At 45.0% G+C, this 19,499-nt stretch overlaps 1 protein-coding gene across 3 annotated transcripts in view; it reads left to right on the top strand.

Moving 5' to 3' along the window:
- RNF34 (ring finger protein 34) overlaps positions 1-19,499 on the top strand; it is a 102,259-nt gene that overhangs the window by 73,278 nt on the left and 9,482 nt on the right. For 2 of the 3 annotated variants that reach the window (XM_053701739.1, XM_053701740.1), the window contains exon 6: positions 3,443-3,472. The exons of the other annotated variant lie outside the window; for it this stretch is intronic. In XM_053701739.1, the coding sequence (XP_053557714.1) occupies positions 3,443-3,472 (30 nt within the window). The remainder of the gene's footprint in view (positions 1-3,442; positions 3,473-19,499) is intronic. 3 annotated transcript variants of the gene reach the window in all.

Below are 19,499 nucleotides of genomic sequence, written 5' to 3' on the forward strand. Positions count from 1 at the left end.
GGCGGATTTTCTAAGTCGTCAGACTTTTCATCCGGGGGAGTGGGAACTCCATCCGGAGGTGTTTGCTCAACTGGTCCATCGTTGGGGCAAACCAGAACTGGATCTCATGGCGTCTCGCCAGAACGCCAAGCTTCCTTGTTACGGATCCAGGTCCAGGGACCCGGGAGCAACGCTGATAGATGCTCTAGCAGCTCCTTGGTTCTTCAACCTGGCCTATGTGTTTCCACCGTTTCCTCTGCTCCCTCAACTGATTGCCAAAATCAAACAGGAGAGAGCATCGGTGATTCTGATAGCGTCTGCGTGGCCACGCAGGACCTGGTATGCAGACCTACTGGACATGTCATCTCTTCCACCATGGACTCTGCCTCTGAGGCAGGACCTTCTAATACAAGGTCCTTTCAATCATCCAAATCTAATTTCTCTGAGACTGACTGCATGAAGATTGAACACTTGATTTTATCAAAGCTTGGCTTCTCCGAGTCAGTCATTGATACCTTAATACAGGCTCGGAAGCCTGTCACCAGGAAAATCTACCATAAGATATGGCGTAAATATCTTTATTGGTGTGAATCCAAGAGTTACTCATGGAGTAAGGTTAGAATTCCTAGGATATTGTCCTTTCTCCAAGAGGGTTTGGACAAAGGCTTATCAGCTAGTTCTTTAAAAGGACACATCTCTGCTCTGTCTATTCTTTTACACAAGCGTCCGGCAGAAGTTCCAGACGTCCAGGCATTTTGTCAGCCTTTGGTTAGGATTAAGCCTGTGTTTAAAACTGTTGCTCCCCCGTGGAGCTATAACTTGGTTCTTAAAGTTCTTCAGGGAGTTCCGTTTGAACCCCTTCATTCCATTGATATTAAACTTTTATCTTGGAAAGTTCTGTTTTTGATGGCTATTTCCTCGGCTCGAAGAGTCTCTGAGTTATCTGCCTTACATTGTGATTCTCCTTATCTGATTTTTCATTCAGACAAGGTAGTTCTGCGTACCAAACCTGGGTTTTTACCTAAGGTGGTTTCTAACAGGAATATCAATCAAGAGATTGTTGTTCCATCATTGTGTCCTAATCCTTCTTCAAAGAAGGAACGTCTTTTGCATAATCTGGACGTAGTCCGTGCCTTGAAGTTCTACTTACAGGCTACTAAAGATTTTCATCAAACATCTGCCCTGTTTGTCGTTTACTCTGGACAGAGGAGAGGTCAAAAAGCTTCAGCAACCTCTCTCTCCTTTTGGCTTCGGAGCATAAGACGCTTAGCCTATGAGACTGCTGGACAGCAGCCCCCTGAAAGGATTACAGCTCATTCTACTAGAGCTGTGGCTTCCACCTGGGCCTTCAAAAATGAGGCCTCTGTTGAACAGATTTGCAAGGCTGCTACTTGGTCTTCGCTTCACACCTTTTCAAAATTTTACAAATTTGACACTTTTGCTTCTTCGGAGGCTGTTTTTGGGAGAGGTTCTACAGGCAGTGGTTCCTGCCTTGTCCCTCCCATCATCCGTGTACTTTAGCTTTGGTATTGGTATCCCACAAGTAATGGATGATCCGTGGACTGGATACACTTAACAAGAGAAAACATAATTTATGCTTACCTGATAAATTTATTTCTCTTGTAGTGTATCCAGTCCACGGCCCGCCCTGTCCTTTTAAGGCAGGTCTAAATTTTAATTAAACTACAGTCACCACTGCACCCTATGGTTTCTCCTTTCTCATCTTGTTTCGGTCGAATGACTGGATATGGCAGTGAAGGGAGGAGCTATATAGCAGCTCTGCTGTGGGTGATCCTCTTGCAACTTCCTGTTGGGAAGGAGAATATCCCACAAGTAATGGATGATCCGTGGACTGGATACACTACAAGAGAAATAAATTTATCAGGTAAGCATAAATTATGTTTTTTTTATTATTGTTTAAAATGCTAGATAACACATTTACTACCCATTTACCAGCTTTGCATAATTAACTTTGTAATATTAATATACTTTATAACCTCTAAACCGCTGCCTGTTTCTAAGCCCCTGCAGTTCACCTCTTATCTCAGTGCTTTTTTATTAGCTTGTTAAAACCAGACAATGCTAGTTCGTGTGCCATACAGATAACATTGTGCTCACCGCTGTGGAGTTATGCAGGAACCAGCACTAATTGGCTAAAATGCAAGTTTGGGCAATGGGTAATAAAGGGATAATCTATCTTTTTAAACAATAACACTTTTTTTCAAGTAGACTGCTCTTTTAATTCTGTGATATTTGCTGGGTTGTGACTTGGCTTTTTCTCTTTACTGTAGTAGCTAAAGAAGAATAACTGACTAATGCTATTGTAACCTAGTTGTCATTGTCTCTGTGTTGCTGATATTCCGGGTATGGATTAATGCAACAATTTCTTGATACAGTATCAATGCCTATGTTTTAGTGTCAATAACATGTACCTATAGCTTTACATTCCCCATGTTTCCAGTATTTAATATAACAATTGAATTTTGTGAAGAAAACACAGTATTTTATTGATGTATTTTTATAGTATTGATTAATAGAAAATATTTAAGATCAATGTTTATGATCTCTTAATCGGTTGCCCCATGTGAGGGTTCTCTACATGTTTACAAATCCCCTCCTTTTTTTATTTACTGTAGCTAAACATTTTATCTTTTCTCTGCTGTTTTATGGATTCATGCAAATCTCTCCTGCTTCACCACTAAGCCCCAAAATATATTCAGTACCAATCAATGCAATATTTCCCAGTCCTCTGTTATTTGGCCTTTCATGCTCCACATCTCTGCTTTTTTTGTTCAATTTCATTTTCTTACTTTATACTACAGCTAATTTTGTATATTCTTAACTAACGTCCATAATTCTGTGTGATTATGTGTCTACATTATCCTGTTAATATGCTTCTGCCCGTACACTTGTTATTCCCATGTCAATCATCTCTTTCAACTCTTACTCTTTTACAGACTCTTCCATTTCTTCTCTATTCTTTTTACTTCTACTGGCACAAACTCCCACTTTACTGGCTTAGTTTCACATATTGTATATCCCTAAAGTTCCACTTTCTCTTCAACCCAAATAAAACCTAGACCCCTCGATCTTGCACTTTGTTGTCTTTTCCCTTTGTATCTAGAGCATGAAGAACCTGTAACTTGTGTGTGTGTGTGTATAATTAGTTGTCCTCTTGTGCTACTGAATACATTTACAGGCCTATGGAGGCTTCTTCCTGTCTTCTATCCCATGTGTTATGTTCATACCTAATGGGCCCCTGATTGTTACTACACTGGTGGGAATGACTGAGTTTAATTGCAAATCTGGAGCACTTTTACATACTGTTTCTCTATGCGAAAGCATATTTGTAAAATGTTGACCGTTTATATACACATTGTAAATGTTAGGCTCTCTGCTTTTGCATACTCAAAGATGCGGTTCTCAGGTTTATTTATTTATTTTTCTTCTTTTTGTTTTTCAGTGGATAATCTGGAAAGCAATATTGATCCAGGTTTGTCAATGTGTCTCAGAACATCTGTATTGTTAATGTCTTAGTTTTAGTATTAGCAGGTTTGGCAGGAGATTGCTGAAGGATATGAACAACCATTTCATGGCTGTTAATATTGGAGCTGCACAACTCCTCCAGTCTTCTATTGCAAAACATTTCCAGATTTTAGTCTCCGCACTTTCTTTTCTAAAATTTGTAAAAATAATAAATCACTAAGTATGTAGTGTGATCCAGAAGTTCTAAACCATGCACTGAATTGGATCTTACTCATACAAAACACTTCTTGGAGACCATAAGTGTGGTACAGAATATACTTATGCAAAGCATATTTATTTATTTTAGCTTAAGCAAATATTATTATCACTGCCTGGAAGTGTGGAAATCCTCTATATTTAGGGCCAGTAGGGATTTGGGGCTTAGAAGCTCAGTGCTGAAGCGTGGAAATCACATAACACTGTTGCTGTTCACCTTTGTAGCTCATGATGTATCTTTGGGTATAATTGTTCTTTTCACCTCTGTAGCTCATGATGTATCTTTGGGTATAATTGTTCTTTTCACCTCTGTAGCTCATGATGTATCTTTGGGTATAATTGTTCTTTTCACCTCTGTAGCTCATGATGTATCTTTTGGGTATAATTGTTCTAGAGAATCATATGTGATAGTATCATGTGAATAGGCTGTTTAGGGTGTAAAATGTATTGTGAGGTCTCCCTGGAGAGTGTGGAGTCCCAAAGGGTTGAAATAAGGAACGGTGAAGTAAGTTAAAGGTTGTTTCTAGGGTGTGCTGCTGTTATAATGTGAGATAGGTAGAGATTAGCAGCTAGTAGTTAATGGGGAGGGATAATGACACTCATGGATTGTGGAGAGCTGTGCCAGGCCAAGGAGTTCTGATTTCTCTGCAATGCCTTCCTCAATGTTGCTTGCTTCCCTATCCCTCCATTGTTTTTTTGTGTGTGTCTCTCCTCTGTTTCCCTCCTTCATTGCCTGTTTCTTTTACCTGTCCATTCCCTCCCTAGTTACTTGCTTCTCACCCCTGTCCTCTTTCTCACTTGTTACCTGCTTGTCTTTCTCCCTGTCCTCTTACTCACTAGTTACCTGCTTCTCACCCCTGTCCTCTTTCTCACTAGTTACCTGCTTGTCTTCTCCCTGTCCAATTACTCACTAGTTACTTGCTTGTCTTCTCCCTGTCCTCTTACTCACTAGTTACCTGCTTCTCACCCCTGTCCTCTTTCTCACTTGTTACCTGCTTGTCTTTCTCCCTGTCCTCTTACTCACTAGTTACCTGCTTCTCACCCCTGTCCTCTTTCTCACTAGTTACCTGCTTGTCTTCTCCCTGTCCAATTACTCACTAGTTACTTGCTTGTCTTCTCCCTGTCCTCTTACTCACTAGTTACCTGCTTCTCACCCCCTGTCCTCTTTCTCATTAGTTACCTGCTTGTCTTCTCCCTGTTCTCTTACTCACTAGTTACCTGCTTGTCTTCTCCCTGTCCTCTTACTCACTAGTTACCTGCCTCTCTTCTCCCTGCCCTCTGTCTCACTAATTACCTGCTTCTCACCCCCTGTCCTCTTTCTCACTAGTTACCTGCTTCTCACCCCTGTCCTCTTTCTCACTAGTTACCTGCTTCTCACCCCCTGTCCTCTTTCTCACAAGTTACCTGCTTGTCTTCTTCCTGTTCCCTTACTCACGAGTTACCTACTTGTCTTCTCCCTGTTCTCTTTCTCACTAGTTACCTGCTTGTCTTCTCCATGTTCTCTTACTCACTAGTTACCTGCTTGTCTTCTCCCTTTCCTCTTTCTCACTAGTTACCTGCTTGTCTTCTCCCTTTCCTCTTTCTCACTAGTTACCTGCTTCTCACCCCCTGTCCTCTTCCTCACTAGTTACCTGCTTGTCTTCTCCCTGTTCTCTTACTCACTAGTTACCTGCTTGTCTTCTCCCTGTCCTTTCTCACTAGTTACCTGCTTCTCACCCCCTGTCCTCTTTCTCACTAGTTACCTGCTTCTCACCCCCTGTCCTCTTTCTCACTAGTTACCTGCTTGTCTTCTCCCTGTCCTCTTACTCACTAGTTACCTACTTGTCTTCTCCCTGTTCTCTTTCTGACTAGTTACCTGCTTCTCACCCCCTGTCCGCTTTCTCACTAGTTACCTGCTTCTCTCTCCCCTGTCCTCTTTCTCACTAGTTACCTGCTTCTCTCCCCCCTGTCCTCTTTCTCACTAGTTACCTGCTTCTCACCCCCCTGTCCTCTTTCTCACTAGTTACCTGCTTCTCACCCCCTGTCCTCTTACTCACTAGTTACCTGCTTGTCTTCTCCCTATCCTCTTTCTCACTAGTTACCTGCTTCTCTCCCCCCTGTCCTCTTACTCACTAGTTACCTGCTTGTCTTCTCCCTGTCCTCTTTCTCACTAGTTACCTGCTTCTCACCCCCCTGTCCTCTTTCTCACTAGTTACCTGCTTGTCTTCTCCCTGTCCTCTTTCTCACTAGTTACCCGCTTCTCACCCCCCTGTCCTCTTTCTCACTAGTTACCTGCTTCTCACCCCCTGTCCTCTTTCTCACTAGTTACCTGCTTGTCTTCTCCCTGTTCTCTTTCTCACTAGTTACCTGCTTGTCTTCTCCATGTTCTCTTACTCACTAGTTACCTGCTTCTCACCCCCTGTCCTCTTTCTCACTAGTTACCTGCTTCTCACCCCCTTTCCTCTTTCTCACTAGTTACCTGCTTCTCACCCCCTGTCCTCTTTCTCACTAGTTACCTGCTTCTCTCCCCCCTGTCCTCTTACTCACTAGTTACCTACTTGTCTTCTCCCTGTCCTCTTACTCACTAGTTACCTACTTGTCTTCTCCCTGTTCTCTTTCTCACTAGTTACCTGCTTCTCACCCCCTGTCCTCTTTCTCACTAGTTACCTGCTTCTCACCCCCTGTCCTCTTTCTCACTAGTTACCTGCTTCTCACCCCCCCCTGTCCTCTTTCTCACTAGTTACCTGCTTCTCTCCCCCTGTCCTCTTTCTCACTAGTTACCTGCTTCTCTCCCCCTGTCCCTTCCCCCCTCTAGTTACCTACTTATCTTCTCCCTGTCCTTTCCCTCTCTAGTTGCATGCTTCTATTCTCCCTGTGCTTTTTCCCCTCTTCTTGAGGACTTCTGTCCTCCCTGGCCTTTGCCTCCCTAGTTACCTAATTATGTTCTCCCTGGCCTTTGCCTCCCTAGTAGCCTGCTTCTCTGCCTCTGTCATTTCCTGATTCTCTTCTCCCTACTACTTGTCTCTCATTTTCTACTTCTCCCTGCCCTTTGCCTCTCTCAATTCCTGCTTCTCCTCTCCCTTCCATTTACCTCCCCTAATTACCTGCTTCTGTTCTTTCTGTTCTTTACCTCTCTAATTACCTACTTCTCTTCTCCCTGCCCTTTGCCTCCAAAGTTTCCTGCTTCTGTTCTATGAGTCCTTTCCTCATTAGTTACCTGCCTCTCTTCTCCCTGTCCTTTTTCATACTAGTTACATGCCTCTCTTCTCCCTGCCCTCTGTCTCACTAGTTATCTGCCTCTCTCTTCTTCCTGCCTGTTGCCTCTCTAGTTACCTGCCTCTCTCTTCTCCATGTCCTTTTACTAGTTATTTGTCTCACTACTAACCTGCCCTTTGTCTCACTACTAACCTGCCTCTCTTCTTCCTGCCCTTTGTCTCACTGGTTACCTGCCTCTCTTCTTCCTGCCCTTTGTCTCACTAGTTACCTGCCTCTCTTCTCCCTGCCCTTTGTCTCACTAGTCACCTGCCTCTCTTCTCCCTGCCCTTTGACTCACTAGTTACCTGCCTCTCTTCTCCATGCCCTTTGACTCACTAGTTACCTGCCTCTCTTCTTCCTGCCCTTTGTCTCACTGGTTACCTGCCTCTCTTCTTCCTGCCCTTTGTCTCACTAGTTACCTGCCTCTCTTCTCCCTGTTCTCTGTTTCACTAGTTACCTGCCTCTCTTCTCCCTGCCCTTTGTCTCACTAGTTACCTGCCTCTCTTCTCCCTGCCCTTTGTCTCACTAGTTACCTGCCTCCCTTATCTCTGCCCTTTGTCTCACTAGTTACCTGCCTCTCTTCTCCCTGTTCTCTGTCTCACTAGTTACCTGCCTCCCTTATCTCTGCCCTTTGTCTCACTAGTTACCTGCCTCCCTTATCTCTGCCCTTTGTCTCACTAGTTACCTGCCTCTATTCTCCCTGCCCTTTGTCTCACTAGTTACCTGCCTCCCTTATCTCTGCCCTTTGTCTCACTAGTTACCTGCCTCCCTTATCTCTGCCCTTTGTCTCACTAGTTACCTGCCTCCCTTATCTCTGTCCTTTGTCTCACTAGTTACCTGCCTCTCTTCTCCCTGTTCTCTGTCTCACTAGTTACCTGCCTCTCTTCTCCCTGCCCTTTGTCTCACTAGTTACCTGCCTCTCTTCTCCCTGCCCTTTGTCTCACTAGTTACCTGCCTCTCTTCTCCCTGCCCTTTGTCTCACTAGTTACCTGCCTCTCTTCTCCCTGTTCTCTGTCTCACTAGTTACCTGCCTCCCTTATCTCTGCCCTTTGTCTCACTAGTTACCTGCCTCTCTTCTCCCTGCCCTCTATCTCACTAGTTACCTGCCTCTCTTCTCCCTGCCCTCTATCTCACTAGTTACCTGCCTCTCTTCTCCCTGTTCTCTGTCTCACTAGTTACCTGCCTCTATTCTCCCTGCCCTTTGTCTCACTAGTTACCTGCCTCTATTCTCCCTGCCCTTTGTCTCACTAGTTACCTGCCTCCCTTATCTCTGCCCTTTGTCTCACTAGTTACCTGCCTCCCTTATCTCTGCCCTTTTTCTCACTAGTTACCTGCCTCTCTTCTCCCTGTTCTCTGTCTCACTAGTTACCTGCCTCTCTTCTCCCTGCCCTTTGTCTCACTAGTTACCTGCCTCTCTTCTCCCTGCCCTTTGTCTCACTAGTTACCTGCCTCTCTTCTCTCTGCCCTTTGTCTCACTAGTTACCTGCCTCTCTTCTCCCTGCCCTCTATCTCACTAGTTACCTGCCTCTCTTCTCCCTGTTCTCTGTCTCACTAGTTACCTGCCTCCCTTATCTCTGCCCTTTGTCTCACTAGTTACCTGCCTCCCTTATCTCTGCCCTTTGTCTCACTAGTTACCTGCCTCCCTTATCTCTGCCCTTTGTCTCACTAGTTACCTGCCTCTCTTCTCCCTGCCCTCTATCTCACTAGTTACCTGCCTCTCTTCTCCCTGCCCTTTGTCTCACTAGTTACCTGCCTCTCTTCTCTCTGCCCTTTGTCTCACTAGTTACCTGCCTCTCTTCTCCCTGCCCTCTATCTCACTAGTTACCTGCCTCTCTTCTCCCTGTTCTCTGTCTCACTAGTTACCTGCCTCCCTTATCTCTGCCCTTTGTCTCACTAGTTACCTGCCTCCCTTATCTCTGCCCTTTGTCTCACTAGTTACCTGCCTCCCTTATCTCTGCCCTTTGTCTCACTAGTTACCTGCCTCTCTTCTCCATGCCCGTTTGTCTCACTAGTTACCTGCCTCTCTTCTCCCTGTTCTCTGTCTCACTAGTTACCTGCCTCTCTTCTCCCTGCCCTTTGTCTCACTAGTTACCTGCCTCTCTTCTCCCTGTTCTCTGTCTCACTAGTTACCTGCCTCCCTTATCTCTGCCCTTTGTCTCACTAGTTACCTGCCTCTCTTCTCCCTGCCCTCTATCTCACTAGTTACCTGCCTCTCTTCTCCCTGCCCTCTATCTCACTAGTTACCTGCCTCTCTTCTCCCTGTTCTCTGTCTCACTAGTTACCTGCCTCTCTTCTCCCTGTTCTCTGTCTCACTAGTTACCTGCCTCTCTTCTCCCTGTTCTCTGTCTCACTAGTTACCTGCCTCTCTTCTCCCTGTTCTCTGTCTCATTAGTTACCTGCCTCTCTTCTCCCTGTTCTCTGTCTCACTAGTTACCTGCCTCCCTTATCTCTGCCCTTTGTCTCACTAGTTACCTGCCTCTCTTCTCCCTGCCCTCTATCTCACTAGTTACCTGCCTCTCTTCTCCCTGCCCTCTATCTCACTAGTTACCTGCCTCTCTTCTCCCTGTTCTCTGTCTCACTAGTTACCTGCCTCTCTTCTCCCTGTTCTCTGTCTCACTAGTTACCTGCCTCTCTTCTCCCTGCCCTCTGTCTCATTAGTTACCTGCCTCTCTTCTCCCTGTTCTCTGTCTCACTAGTTACCTGCCTCCCTTATCTCTGCCCTTTGTCTCACTAGTTACCTGCCTCTCTTCTCCCTGCCCTCTATCTCACTAGTTACCTGCCTCTCTTCTCCCTGTTCTCTGTCTCACTAGTTACCTGCCTCTCTTCTCCCTGCCCTCTATCTCACTAGTTACCTGCCTCTCTTCTCCCTGTTCTCTGTCTCACTAGTTACCTGCCTCTCTTCTCCCTGTTCTCTGTCTCACTAGTTACCTGCCTCTCTTCTCCCTGCCCTCTATCTCACTAGTTACCTACTTGTCTTCTCCCTGTCCTCTTTCTCACTAGTTACCTGCTTGTCTTCTCCCTGTCCTCTTACTCACTAGTTACCTACTTGTCTTCTCCCTGTTCTCTTTCTCACTAGTTACCTGCTTCTCACCCCCTGTCCTCTTTCTCACTAGTTACCTGCTTCTCACCCCCTGTCCTCTTTCTCACTAGTTACCTGCTTCTCTCCCCCTGTCCTCTTACTCACTAGTTACCTGCTTGTCTTCTCCCTGTCCTCTTTCTCACTAGTTACCTGCTTCTCACCCCCCCCTGTCCTCTTTCTCACTAGTTACCTGCTTCTCTCCCCCTGTCCTCTTTCTCACTAGTTACCTGCTTCTCTCCCCCTGTCCCTTCCCCCCTCTAGTTACCTACTTATCTTCTCCCTGTCCTTTCCCTCTCTAGTTGCATGCTTCTATTCTCCCTGTGCTTTTTCCCCTCTTCTTGAGGACTTCTGTCCTCCCTGGCCTTTGCCTCCCTAGTTACCTAATTATGTTCTCCCTGGCCTTTGCCTCCCTAGTAGCCTGCTTCTCTGCCTCTGTCATTTCCTGATTCTCTTCTCCCTACTACTTGTCTCTCATTTTCTACTTCTCCCTGCCCTTTGCCTCTCTCAATTCCTGCTTCTCCTCTCCCTTCCATTTACCTCCCCTAATTACCTGCTTCTGTTCTTTCTGTTCTTTACCTCTCTAATTACCTACTTCTCTTCTCCCTGCCCTTTGCCTCCAAAGTTTCCTGCTTCTGTTCTATGAGTCCTTTCCTCATTAGTTACCTGCCGCTCTTCTCCCTGTCCTTTTTCATACTAGTTACATGCCTCTCTTCTCCCTGCCCTCTGTCTCACTAGTTATCTGCCTCTCTCTTCTTCCTGCCTGTTGCCTCTCTAGTTACCTGCCTCTCTCTTCTCCATGTCCTTTTACTAGTTATTTGTCTCACTACTAACCTGCCCTTTGTCTCACTACTAACCTGCCTCTCTTCTTCCTGCCCTTTGTCTCACTGGTTACCTGCCTCTCTTCTTCCTGCCCTTTGTCTCACTAGTTACCTGCCTCTCTTCTCCCTGCCCTTTGTCTCACTAGTCACCTGCCTCTCTTCTCCCTGCCCTTTGTCTCACTACTAACCTGCCTCTCTTCTTCCTGCCCTTTGTCTCACTGGTTACCTGCCTCTCTTCTTCCTGCCCTTTGTCTCACTAGTTACCTGCCTCTCTTCTCCCTGCCCTTTGACTCACTAGTTACCTGCCTCTCTTCTCCCTGCCCTTTGTCTCACTACTAACCTGCCTCTCTTCTCCCTGCCCTTTGTCTCACTAGTCACCTGCCTCTCTTCTCCCTGCCCTTTGACTCACTAGTTACCTGCCTCTCTTCTCCATGCCCTTTGACTCACTAGTTACCTGCCTCTCTTCTCCCTGCCCTTTGTCTCACTAGTTACCTGTCTCTCTTCTCCCTGTTCTCTGTTTCACTAGTTACCTGCCTCTCTTCTCCCTGCCCTTTGTCTCACTAGTTACCTGCCTCCCTTATCTCTGCCCTTTGTCTCACTAGTTACCTGCCTCTCTTCTCCCTGTTCTCTGTCTCACTAGTTACCTGCCTCTCTTCTCCCTGCCCTTTGTCTCACTAGTTACCTGCCTCTCTTCTCTCTGCCCTTTGTCTCACTAGTTACCTGCCTCTCTTCTCCCTGTTCTCTGTCTCACTAGTTACCTGCCTCCCTTATCTCTGCCCTTTGTCTCACTAGTTACCTGCCTCCCTTATCTCTGCCCTTTGTCTCACTAGTTACCTGCCTCCCTTATCTCTGCCCTTTGTCTCACTAGTTACCTGCCTCTCTTCTCCCTGCCCTCTATCTCACTAGTTACCTGCCTCTCTTCTCCCTGTTCTCTGTCTCACTAGTTACCTGCCTCTATTCTCCCTGCCCTTTGTCTCACTAGTTACCTGCCTCCCTTATCTCTGCCCTTTGTCTCACTAGTTACCTGCCTCTCTTCTCCCTGTTCTCTGTCTCACTAGTTACCTGCCTCTCTTCTCCCTGCCCTTTGTCTCACTAGTTACCTGCCTCTCTTCTCCCTGCCCTTTGTCTCACTAGTTACCTGCCTCTCTTCTCCCTGTTCTCTGTCTCACTAGTTACCTGCCTCCCGTATCTCTGCCCTTTGTCTCACTAGTTACCTGCCTCTCTTCTCCCTGCCCACTGTCTCACTAGTTACCTGCCTCTCTTCTCCCTGTTCTCTGTCTCACTAGTTACCTGCCTCCCTTATCTCTGCCCTTTGTCTCACTAGTTACCTGCCTCTCTTCTCCCTGCCCTCTATCTCACTAGTTACCTGCCTCTCTTCTCCCTGCCCTCTATCTCACTAGTTACCTGCCTCTCTTCTCCCTGTTCTCTGTCTCACTAGTTACCTGCCTCTCTTCTCCCTGCCCTCTGTCTCATTAGTTACCTGCCTCTCTTCTCCCTGTTCTCTGTCTCACTAGTTACCTGCCTCCCTTATCTCTGCCCTTTGTCTCACTAGTTACCTGCCTCTCTTCTCCCTGCCCTCTATCTCACTAGTTACCTGCCTCTCTTCTCCCTGTTCTCTGTCTCACTAGTTACCTGCCTCTCTTCTCCCTGCCCTCTATCTCACTAGTTACCTGCCTCTCTTCTCCCTGTTCTCTGTCTCACTAGTTACCTGCCTCTCTTCTCCCTGTTCTCTGTCTCACTAGTTACCTGCCTCTCTTCTCCCTGTTCTCTGTCTCACTAGTTACCTGCCTCTCTTCTCCCTGTTCTCTGTCTCACTAGTTACCTGCCTCTCTTCTCCCTGTTCTCTGTCTCACTAGTTACCTGCCTCCCTTCTCCCTGATCTCTGTCTCACTAGTTACCTGCCTCTCTTCTCCCTGTTCTCTGTCTCACTGGTTACCTGCCTCTCTTATTCCTGCCCTTTTGTCTCACTAGTTACCGGCCTCTCTTCTCCCTGCCCTTTTGTCTCACTAGTTACCGGCCTCTCTTCTCCCTGCCCTTTTGTCTCACTAGTTACCGGCCTCTCTTCTCCCTGCCCTTTTGTCTCACTAGTTACCGGCCTCTCTTCTCCCTGCCCTTTGTATCACTAGTTACCTGCCTCTCTTCTCCTTGCCATTTAGCTCTCTCTTCACTTGCTTCTCCTTTCCCTGCACTATTAAAGAATAAATAAATTGTACATCAAAACAAATCGCATTTATACACTTGTGAAATATAGTGTTCCTTATTATACATATATAAAATCATTTTAACTAATCCTTAATTAAAAATAAGGAAAATAAAAAATGTAATTTCAACCAAAGCCTTGTTCAAAATAAAATATAGATAACGATTGATAGAACAAAATGTGGTTGGCACTATAGCGATAGTTAGAATAATATGTTGATATTGATCTTTGCTCCTGGTGTACTCCTTAAATTCTGATATAGGAGAAAGAAGAGGGAATCGTGGAACAGGAGACTTAGGTGCACTCTGCATATAAAATCACTTTTAAATTGATACTGAATGGCTATGAGGGCTTAGGAATACTGACATAGCCCGTGTTCTGCAAACAATAAAAGGAAACTAACTCCCACGTTCATTATAACAACCACTTACCTGTTTTATGTGGAAGAAAAAGTTCCTAAACATTAGCTGTTGTAGGACTAGGCAAAGGCTTGGCTTATTATAGCATACTTCAGTATCAGGTGGCTGTGCTAGGGACTAGCTAAAGAAAGCTATACAGGCATTTCTCAAACGTTTTCCATTATATTCTGATATTTAAAGGTATGTTCCACGAATCAGATCCTGTTATGAATACACGCCTCCTTTGCTATTGGCTCACCTTATACCCAATAAGAAAACACTGTCCATCACCTCAAGCATGTGTCACACACGCCTTAATTGTCCCCACTACATTACATTATGTTAATTTGCCAATAACTTTTGTTAAAAAGTATCACGTTAATGCACCAAGTTAAATCATTCTAAATTCTCCTTATGTGATTCATTTTTCTCTTGTAAGGTGTATCCAGTCCACGGATCATCCATTACTTGTGGGATATTCTCCTTCCCAACAGAAAGTTGCAAGAGGATCACCCACAGCAGAGCTGACATATAGCTCCTCCCCTAACTGCCATATCCAGTCATTCTCTTGCAAGCTCTCAACATAGCTGGAGGTAGTAAGAGGAAAGTGGTGTAATATAGTTAGTTTTTTCTTCAATCAAAAGTTTATTGTTTTTAAATGGTACCGGAGTTGTACTATTTTATCTCAGGCAGCATTTAGAAGAAGAATCTGCCTGCGTTTTTCTATGATCTTAGCAGAAGTAACTAAGATCCACTGCTGTTCTTACATATGTCTGAGGAGTGAGGTAACCTCAGAGGGAGAATGGCGTGCAGGTTATCCTGCAATGAGGTATGTGCAGTTTAAGTTTTTCTAGGGATGGAATTTGCTAGAAAAAAGCTGCTGATACCGGATTAATGTAAGTTAAGCCTAAATACAGTGATTTAATAGTGACTAGTATCAGGCTTGCTATCAGAGGTATATACTCTGATTAATGTGCAATATAAAACGTTTGCTGGCATGTTTAATCGTTTTTATATATGCTCTGGTGATAAAACTTATTGGGGCCTAGTTTTTTCCACATGGCTGGCTTGATTTTTGCCTAGAAACAGTTTCCTGAGGCTTTCCACTGTTGTAATATGAGTGGGAGGGGCCTAGTTAAAATTACAGACAGAGACATTCAGCTTCCCTCAGCAGTCCCCTGCATGCTTTAGGACATCTCTGAAGGGCTCATAAGGCTTCAAAAGTCATATATTGAGGAAGGTAAAGCCACAGTGAAGCTGTGGCAGTTGTTGTGACTGTTTAAAAAACGTTTTTTTTCAATTTGTTAATCCGTTTTTTGTATTAAGGGGTTAATCATCCATTTGCAACTGGGTGCAATGCTCTGCTAACTTGTTACATACACTGTAAAAATATTGTTGGTTTAACTGCCTTTTTTCACTGTTATTTCAAATTTTAGCAAAATTTGTTTCCCTTAAAGGCACAGTAACGTTTTTTATATTGCTTGTTTAACTTGATGTAAAGTGTTTTCCAAGCTTGCTAGTCTCATTGCTAGTCTGTATAAACATGTCTGACATAGAGGAAACTCCTTGTTCAATATGTTTTAAAGCCATGGTGGAACTCCATATGAGAATATGTACTAAATGTATTGATTTCACTTTAAACAATAAAGATCAGCTTTTAACTTTAAAAAATGTATCACCAGAGGATTCTGGCGAGGGGGAAGTTATGCCGACTAACTCTCCCCACGTGTCAGACCCTTTGACTCCCGCTCATGGGACTCGCGCTAAAATGGTGCCAAGTACATCAAAGACGCCCATAGCGATTACTTTGCAGGACATGGCGGCAATCATGGATAATACCCTGTCAGCGGTATTAGTCAGACTGCCGGAATTCAGAGGAAAGCGAGATAGCTCTGGGGTTAGACGTAGTACAGAGCGCGCAGATGCCTTAAGGCCCGTGTCTGATACTGCGTCACAATATGCAGAAGCTGAGGAAGGAGAGCTTCAGTCTGTGGGTGACATTTCTGATGTGACATTTCTGATTCGGGGAAACCTGATCCAAATATTTCTACTTTTAAATTTAAGCTTGAGAACCTCTGTGTATTGCTTGGGGAGGTGTTAGCTGCTCTGAATGACTGTGACACAATTGCAGTACCAGAGAAATTGTGTAGACTGGATAAATACTATGCAGTGCCGATGTACAGATGTTTTTCCAATACCTAAAAGGTTTACAGAAATCATTAATAAGGAGTGGGATAGACCCGGTGTGCCGTTTTCCCCCCCCCCCCCCCCTCCTATTTTTAGAAAATGTTTCCAATAGACGCCACCACACGGGACTTATGGCAAACGGTCCCTAAGGTGGAGGGAGCAGTTTCTACTTTAGCAAAGCGTACCACTATCCCTGTTGAGGACAGTTGTGCTTTTTCAGATCCAATGGATAAAAAATTAGGTTACCTTAAGAAAATGTTTATTCAACAAGGTTTTATCCTGCAGCCCCTTGCATGCATTGCGCCTGTCACTGCTGCTGCGGTGTTCTGGTTTGAGTCTCTGGAAGAGGCCTTTCGGACAGCTACTCCATTGACTGAAATACTTGACAAGCTTAGAACACTTAAGCTAGCTAATTCTTTTGTTTCTGACGCCATTGTTCATTTGACTAAACTAACAGCTAAGAATTCTGGATTCGCCATCCAGGCGCGTAGGGCGCTATGGCTTAAATCTTGGTCAGCTGATGTGACTTCAAAGTCTAAATTACTTAACATTCCCTTCAAGGGGCAGACCCTATTTGGGCCTGGTTTGAAGGAAATTATTGTTGACATTATTGGATGTAAGGGTCATACCCTTCCTCAAGACAGGGCCAAATCAAAGGCCAAACAGTCTCATTTTCATGCCTTTCGAAACTTCAAGGCAGGTGCAGCATCAACTTCCTCTGCTACAAGACAAGAGGGAACTTTTGCTCAATCCAAGCCGGGCTGGAAACCTAACCAGGCCAGAAAGCCTGCTGCTGCCTCTAAGACAGCATGAAGGAACGGCCCCCTATCCGGTAACGGATCTAGTAGGGGGCAGACTTTCTCTCTTCGCCCAGGCGTGGGTAAGAGATGTTCAGGATCCCTGGGCGTTGGAGTTTATATCACAGGGATATCTTCTGGACTTCAAAGCTTCCCCTCCTCAATGGAGATTTCACCTTTCGAGATTATCTGTAAACCAGATAAAGAAAGAGGCATTCTTACGCTGTGTGCAAGACCTCCTAGTTATGGGAGTGATCTGTCCAGTTCCACAGTCGGAACAGAGAAAGGGTTTTTATTCAAATCTGTTTGTGGTTCCGAAAAAAGAGGGAACCTTAAGACCCATTTTGGATCTAAAGATCTTAAACAAATTCCTCAGAGTTCCATCGTTCAAAATGGAAACTATTCGGACCATCCTACCTATGATCCAGGAGGGTCAGTACATGACCACAGTGGATTTGAAGGATGCTTACCTTCACATACGGATTCACAAAGATCATCATCGGTTCCTAAGGTTTGCCTTTCTGGACAGGCATTACCAATTTGTGGCTCTTCCCTTCGGGTTAGCTACAGCTCCAAGAATCTTTACAAAGGTTCTGGGATCGCTTCTGGCGGTCCTAAGACCGCGAGGTATATCAGTGGCCCCTTATCTGGACGACATCCTGATACAGGCGTCAAGCTTTAAGATTGCCAAGTCACATACGGACATAGTTCTGGTATTTCTCAGGTCACATGGGTGGAAGGTGAACGAGGAAAAGAGTTCTCTATCCCCACTCACAAGAGTCTCCTTCCTAGGGACTCTGATAGATTCTGTAAAAATGAAGATTTACCTGACAGAATCCAGGTTATCAAAGCTTCTAAAATCTTGCTGTGTTCTTCATTCTATTCCGCGCCCTTCGGTGGCTCAGTGTATGGAAGTAATCGGTTTGATGGTAGCGGCGATGGACATAGTGCCATTTGCGCGACTACATCTCAGACCGCTGCAACTATGCATGCTCAGTCAGTGGAATGGGGATTACACAGATTTGTCCCCTCTGCTAAATCTGGATCAAGAGACCAGAGATTCTCTTCTCTGGTGGCTATCTCGGGTCCATCTGTCCAAAGGTATGACCTTTCGCAGGCCGGATTGGACAATTGTAACAACAGATGCCAGCCTTCTAGGTTGGGGTGCAGTCTGGAATTCCCTGAAGGTTAAGAGCAATATTCAATGCTCTTCTAGCTTGGCCTCAGTTAGCAACCCTGAGGTTCATCAGATTTCAGTCGGACAACATCACGACTGTGGCTTACATCAACCATCAAGGGGGAACCAGGAGTTCCCTAGCGATGTTAGAAGTCTCCAAGATAATTCGCTGGGCAGAGACTCACTCTTGCCACCTATCAGCAATCCATATCCCAGGTGTAGAGAACTGGGAGGCGGATTTTCTAAGTCGTCAGACTTTTCATCCGGGGGAGTGGGAACTCCATCCGGAGGTGTTTGCTCAATTGGTTCATCGTTGGGGCAAACCAGAACTGGATCCCATGGAGTCTCGCCAGAACGCCAAGCTTCCTTGTTACGGATCCAGGTCCAGGGACCCAGAAGCGGCACTGATAGGACCTGGTATGCAGACCTAGTGGACATGTCATCCTTTCCACCATGGACCCTGCCTCTGAGACAAGACCTTCTACTACAAGGTCCTTTCAATCATCCGAATCTAATTTCTCTGAGACTGACTGCATGGAGATTGAACGCTTGATTTTATCAAAGCGTGGCTTCTCCGAGTCAGTCATTGATACCCTAATACAGGCACGAAAGCCTGTCACCAGGAAAATCTACCATAAGATATGGCGTAAATACCTTTATTGGTGTGAATCCAAGAAGTACTCATGGAGTAAGGTTAGGATTCCTAGGATATTGTCCTTTCTCCAAGAGGGTTTGGAAAAAGGATTATCAGCTAGTTCTTTAAAGGGACAGATTTCTGCTCTGTCTATTCTTTTACACAAGCGTCTGGCAGAAGTTCCAGACGTTCAATCTTTTTGTCAGGCTTTGGTTAGAATTAAGCCTGTGTTTAAACCTGTTGCTCCCCCATGGAGCTTAAACTTGGTTCTTAAAGTTCTTCAAGGGGTTCCGTCTGAACCCCTTTATTCCATTGATATCAAACTTTTATCTTGGAAAATTCTGTTTTTGATAGCTATTTCCTCGGCTCGGAGAGTCTCTGAGTTATCTGCCTTACAATGTGATTCTCCTTATCTGATTTTCCATTCAGATAAAGTAGTTCTGCGTACAAAACCTGGGTTTTTACCTAAGGTAGTTTCTAACAAGAATCTCAATCAAGAGATTGTTGTTCCATCATTGTGTCCTAATTCTTCTTCAAAGAAGGAACGTCTTTTACATAATCTGGACGTGGTCCGTGCTTTAAAGTTTTAATTACAAGCTACTAAAGTTTTTCGCCAAACATCTACACTGTTTGTTGTTTACTCTGGACAGAGGAGAGGTCAAAAAGCTTCGGCAACCTCTCTTTCTTTTTGGCTTCGGAGTATACTACGCTTAGCCTATGAGACTGCTGGACAGCAGCCCCTGAAAGGATTACAGCTCATTCTACTAGAGCTGTGGCTTCCACCTGGGCCTTTAAAAATGAGGCTTCTGTTGAACAGATTTGCAAGGCGGCGACTTGGTCTTCGCTTCATACCTTTTCAAAATTTTACAAATTAGATACTTTTGCTTCTTCGGAGGCTATTTTTGGGAGAAAGGTTCTACAGGCAGTGGTCCCTTCCGTTTAAGTACCTGCCTTGCCCCTCCCTTCATCCGTGTACTTTAGCTTTGGTATTGGAATCCCACAAGTAATGGATGATCCGTGGACTGGATACACCTTACAAGAGAAAACATAATTTATGCTTACCTGATACATTTATTTCTCTTGTAAGGTGTATCCAGTCCACGGCCCGCCCTGTCTTTTTTTAAGGCAAGTCTAAATTTTAATTTAAACTACAGTCACCACTGCACCCTATGGTTTCTCCTTTCTCGGCTTGTTTCGATCGAATGACCGGATATGGCAGTTAGGGGAGGAGCTATATAGCAGCTCTGCTGTGGGT

Source organism: Bombina bombina, chromosome 2 (genome assembly GCF_027579735.1).
Source record: "Bombina bombina isolate aBomBom1 chromosome 2, aBomBom1.pri, whole genome shotgun sequence".
Lineage (NCBI taxonomy): Eukaryota > Metazoa > Chordata > Amphibia > Anura > Bombinatoridae > Bombina > Bombina bombina.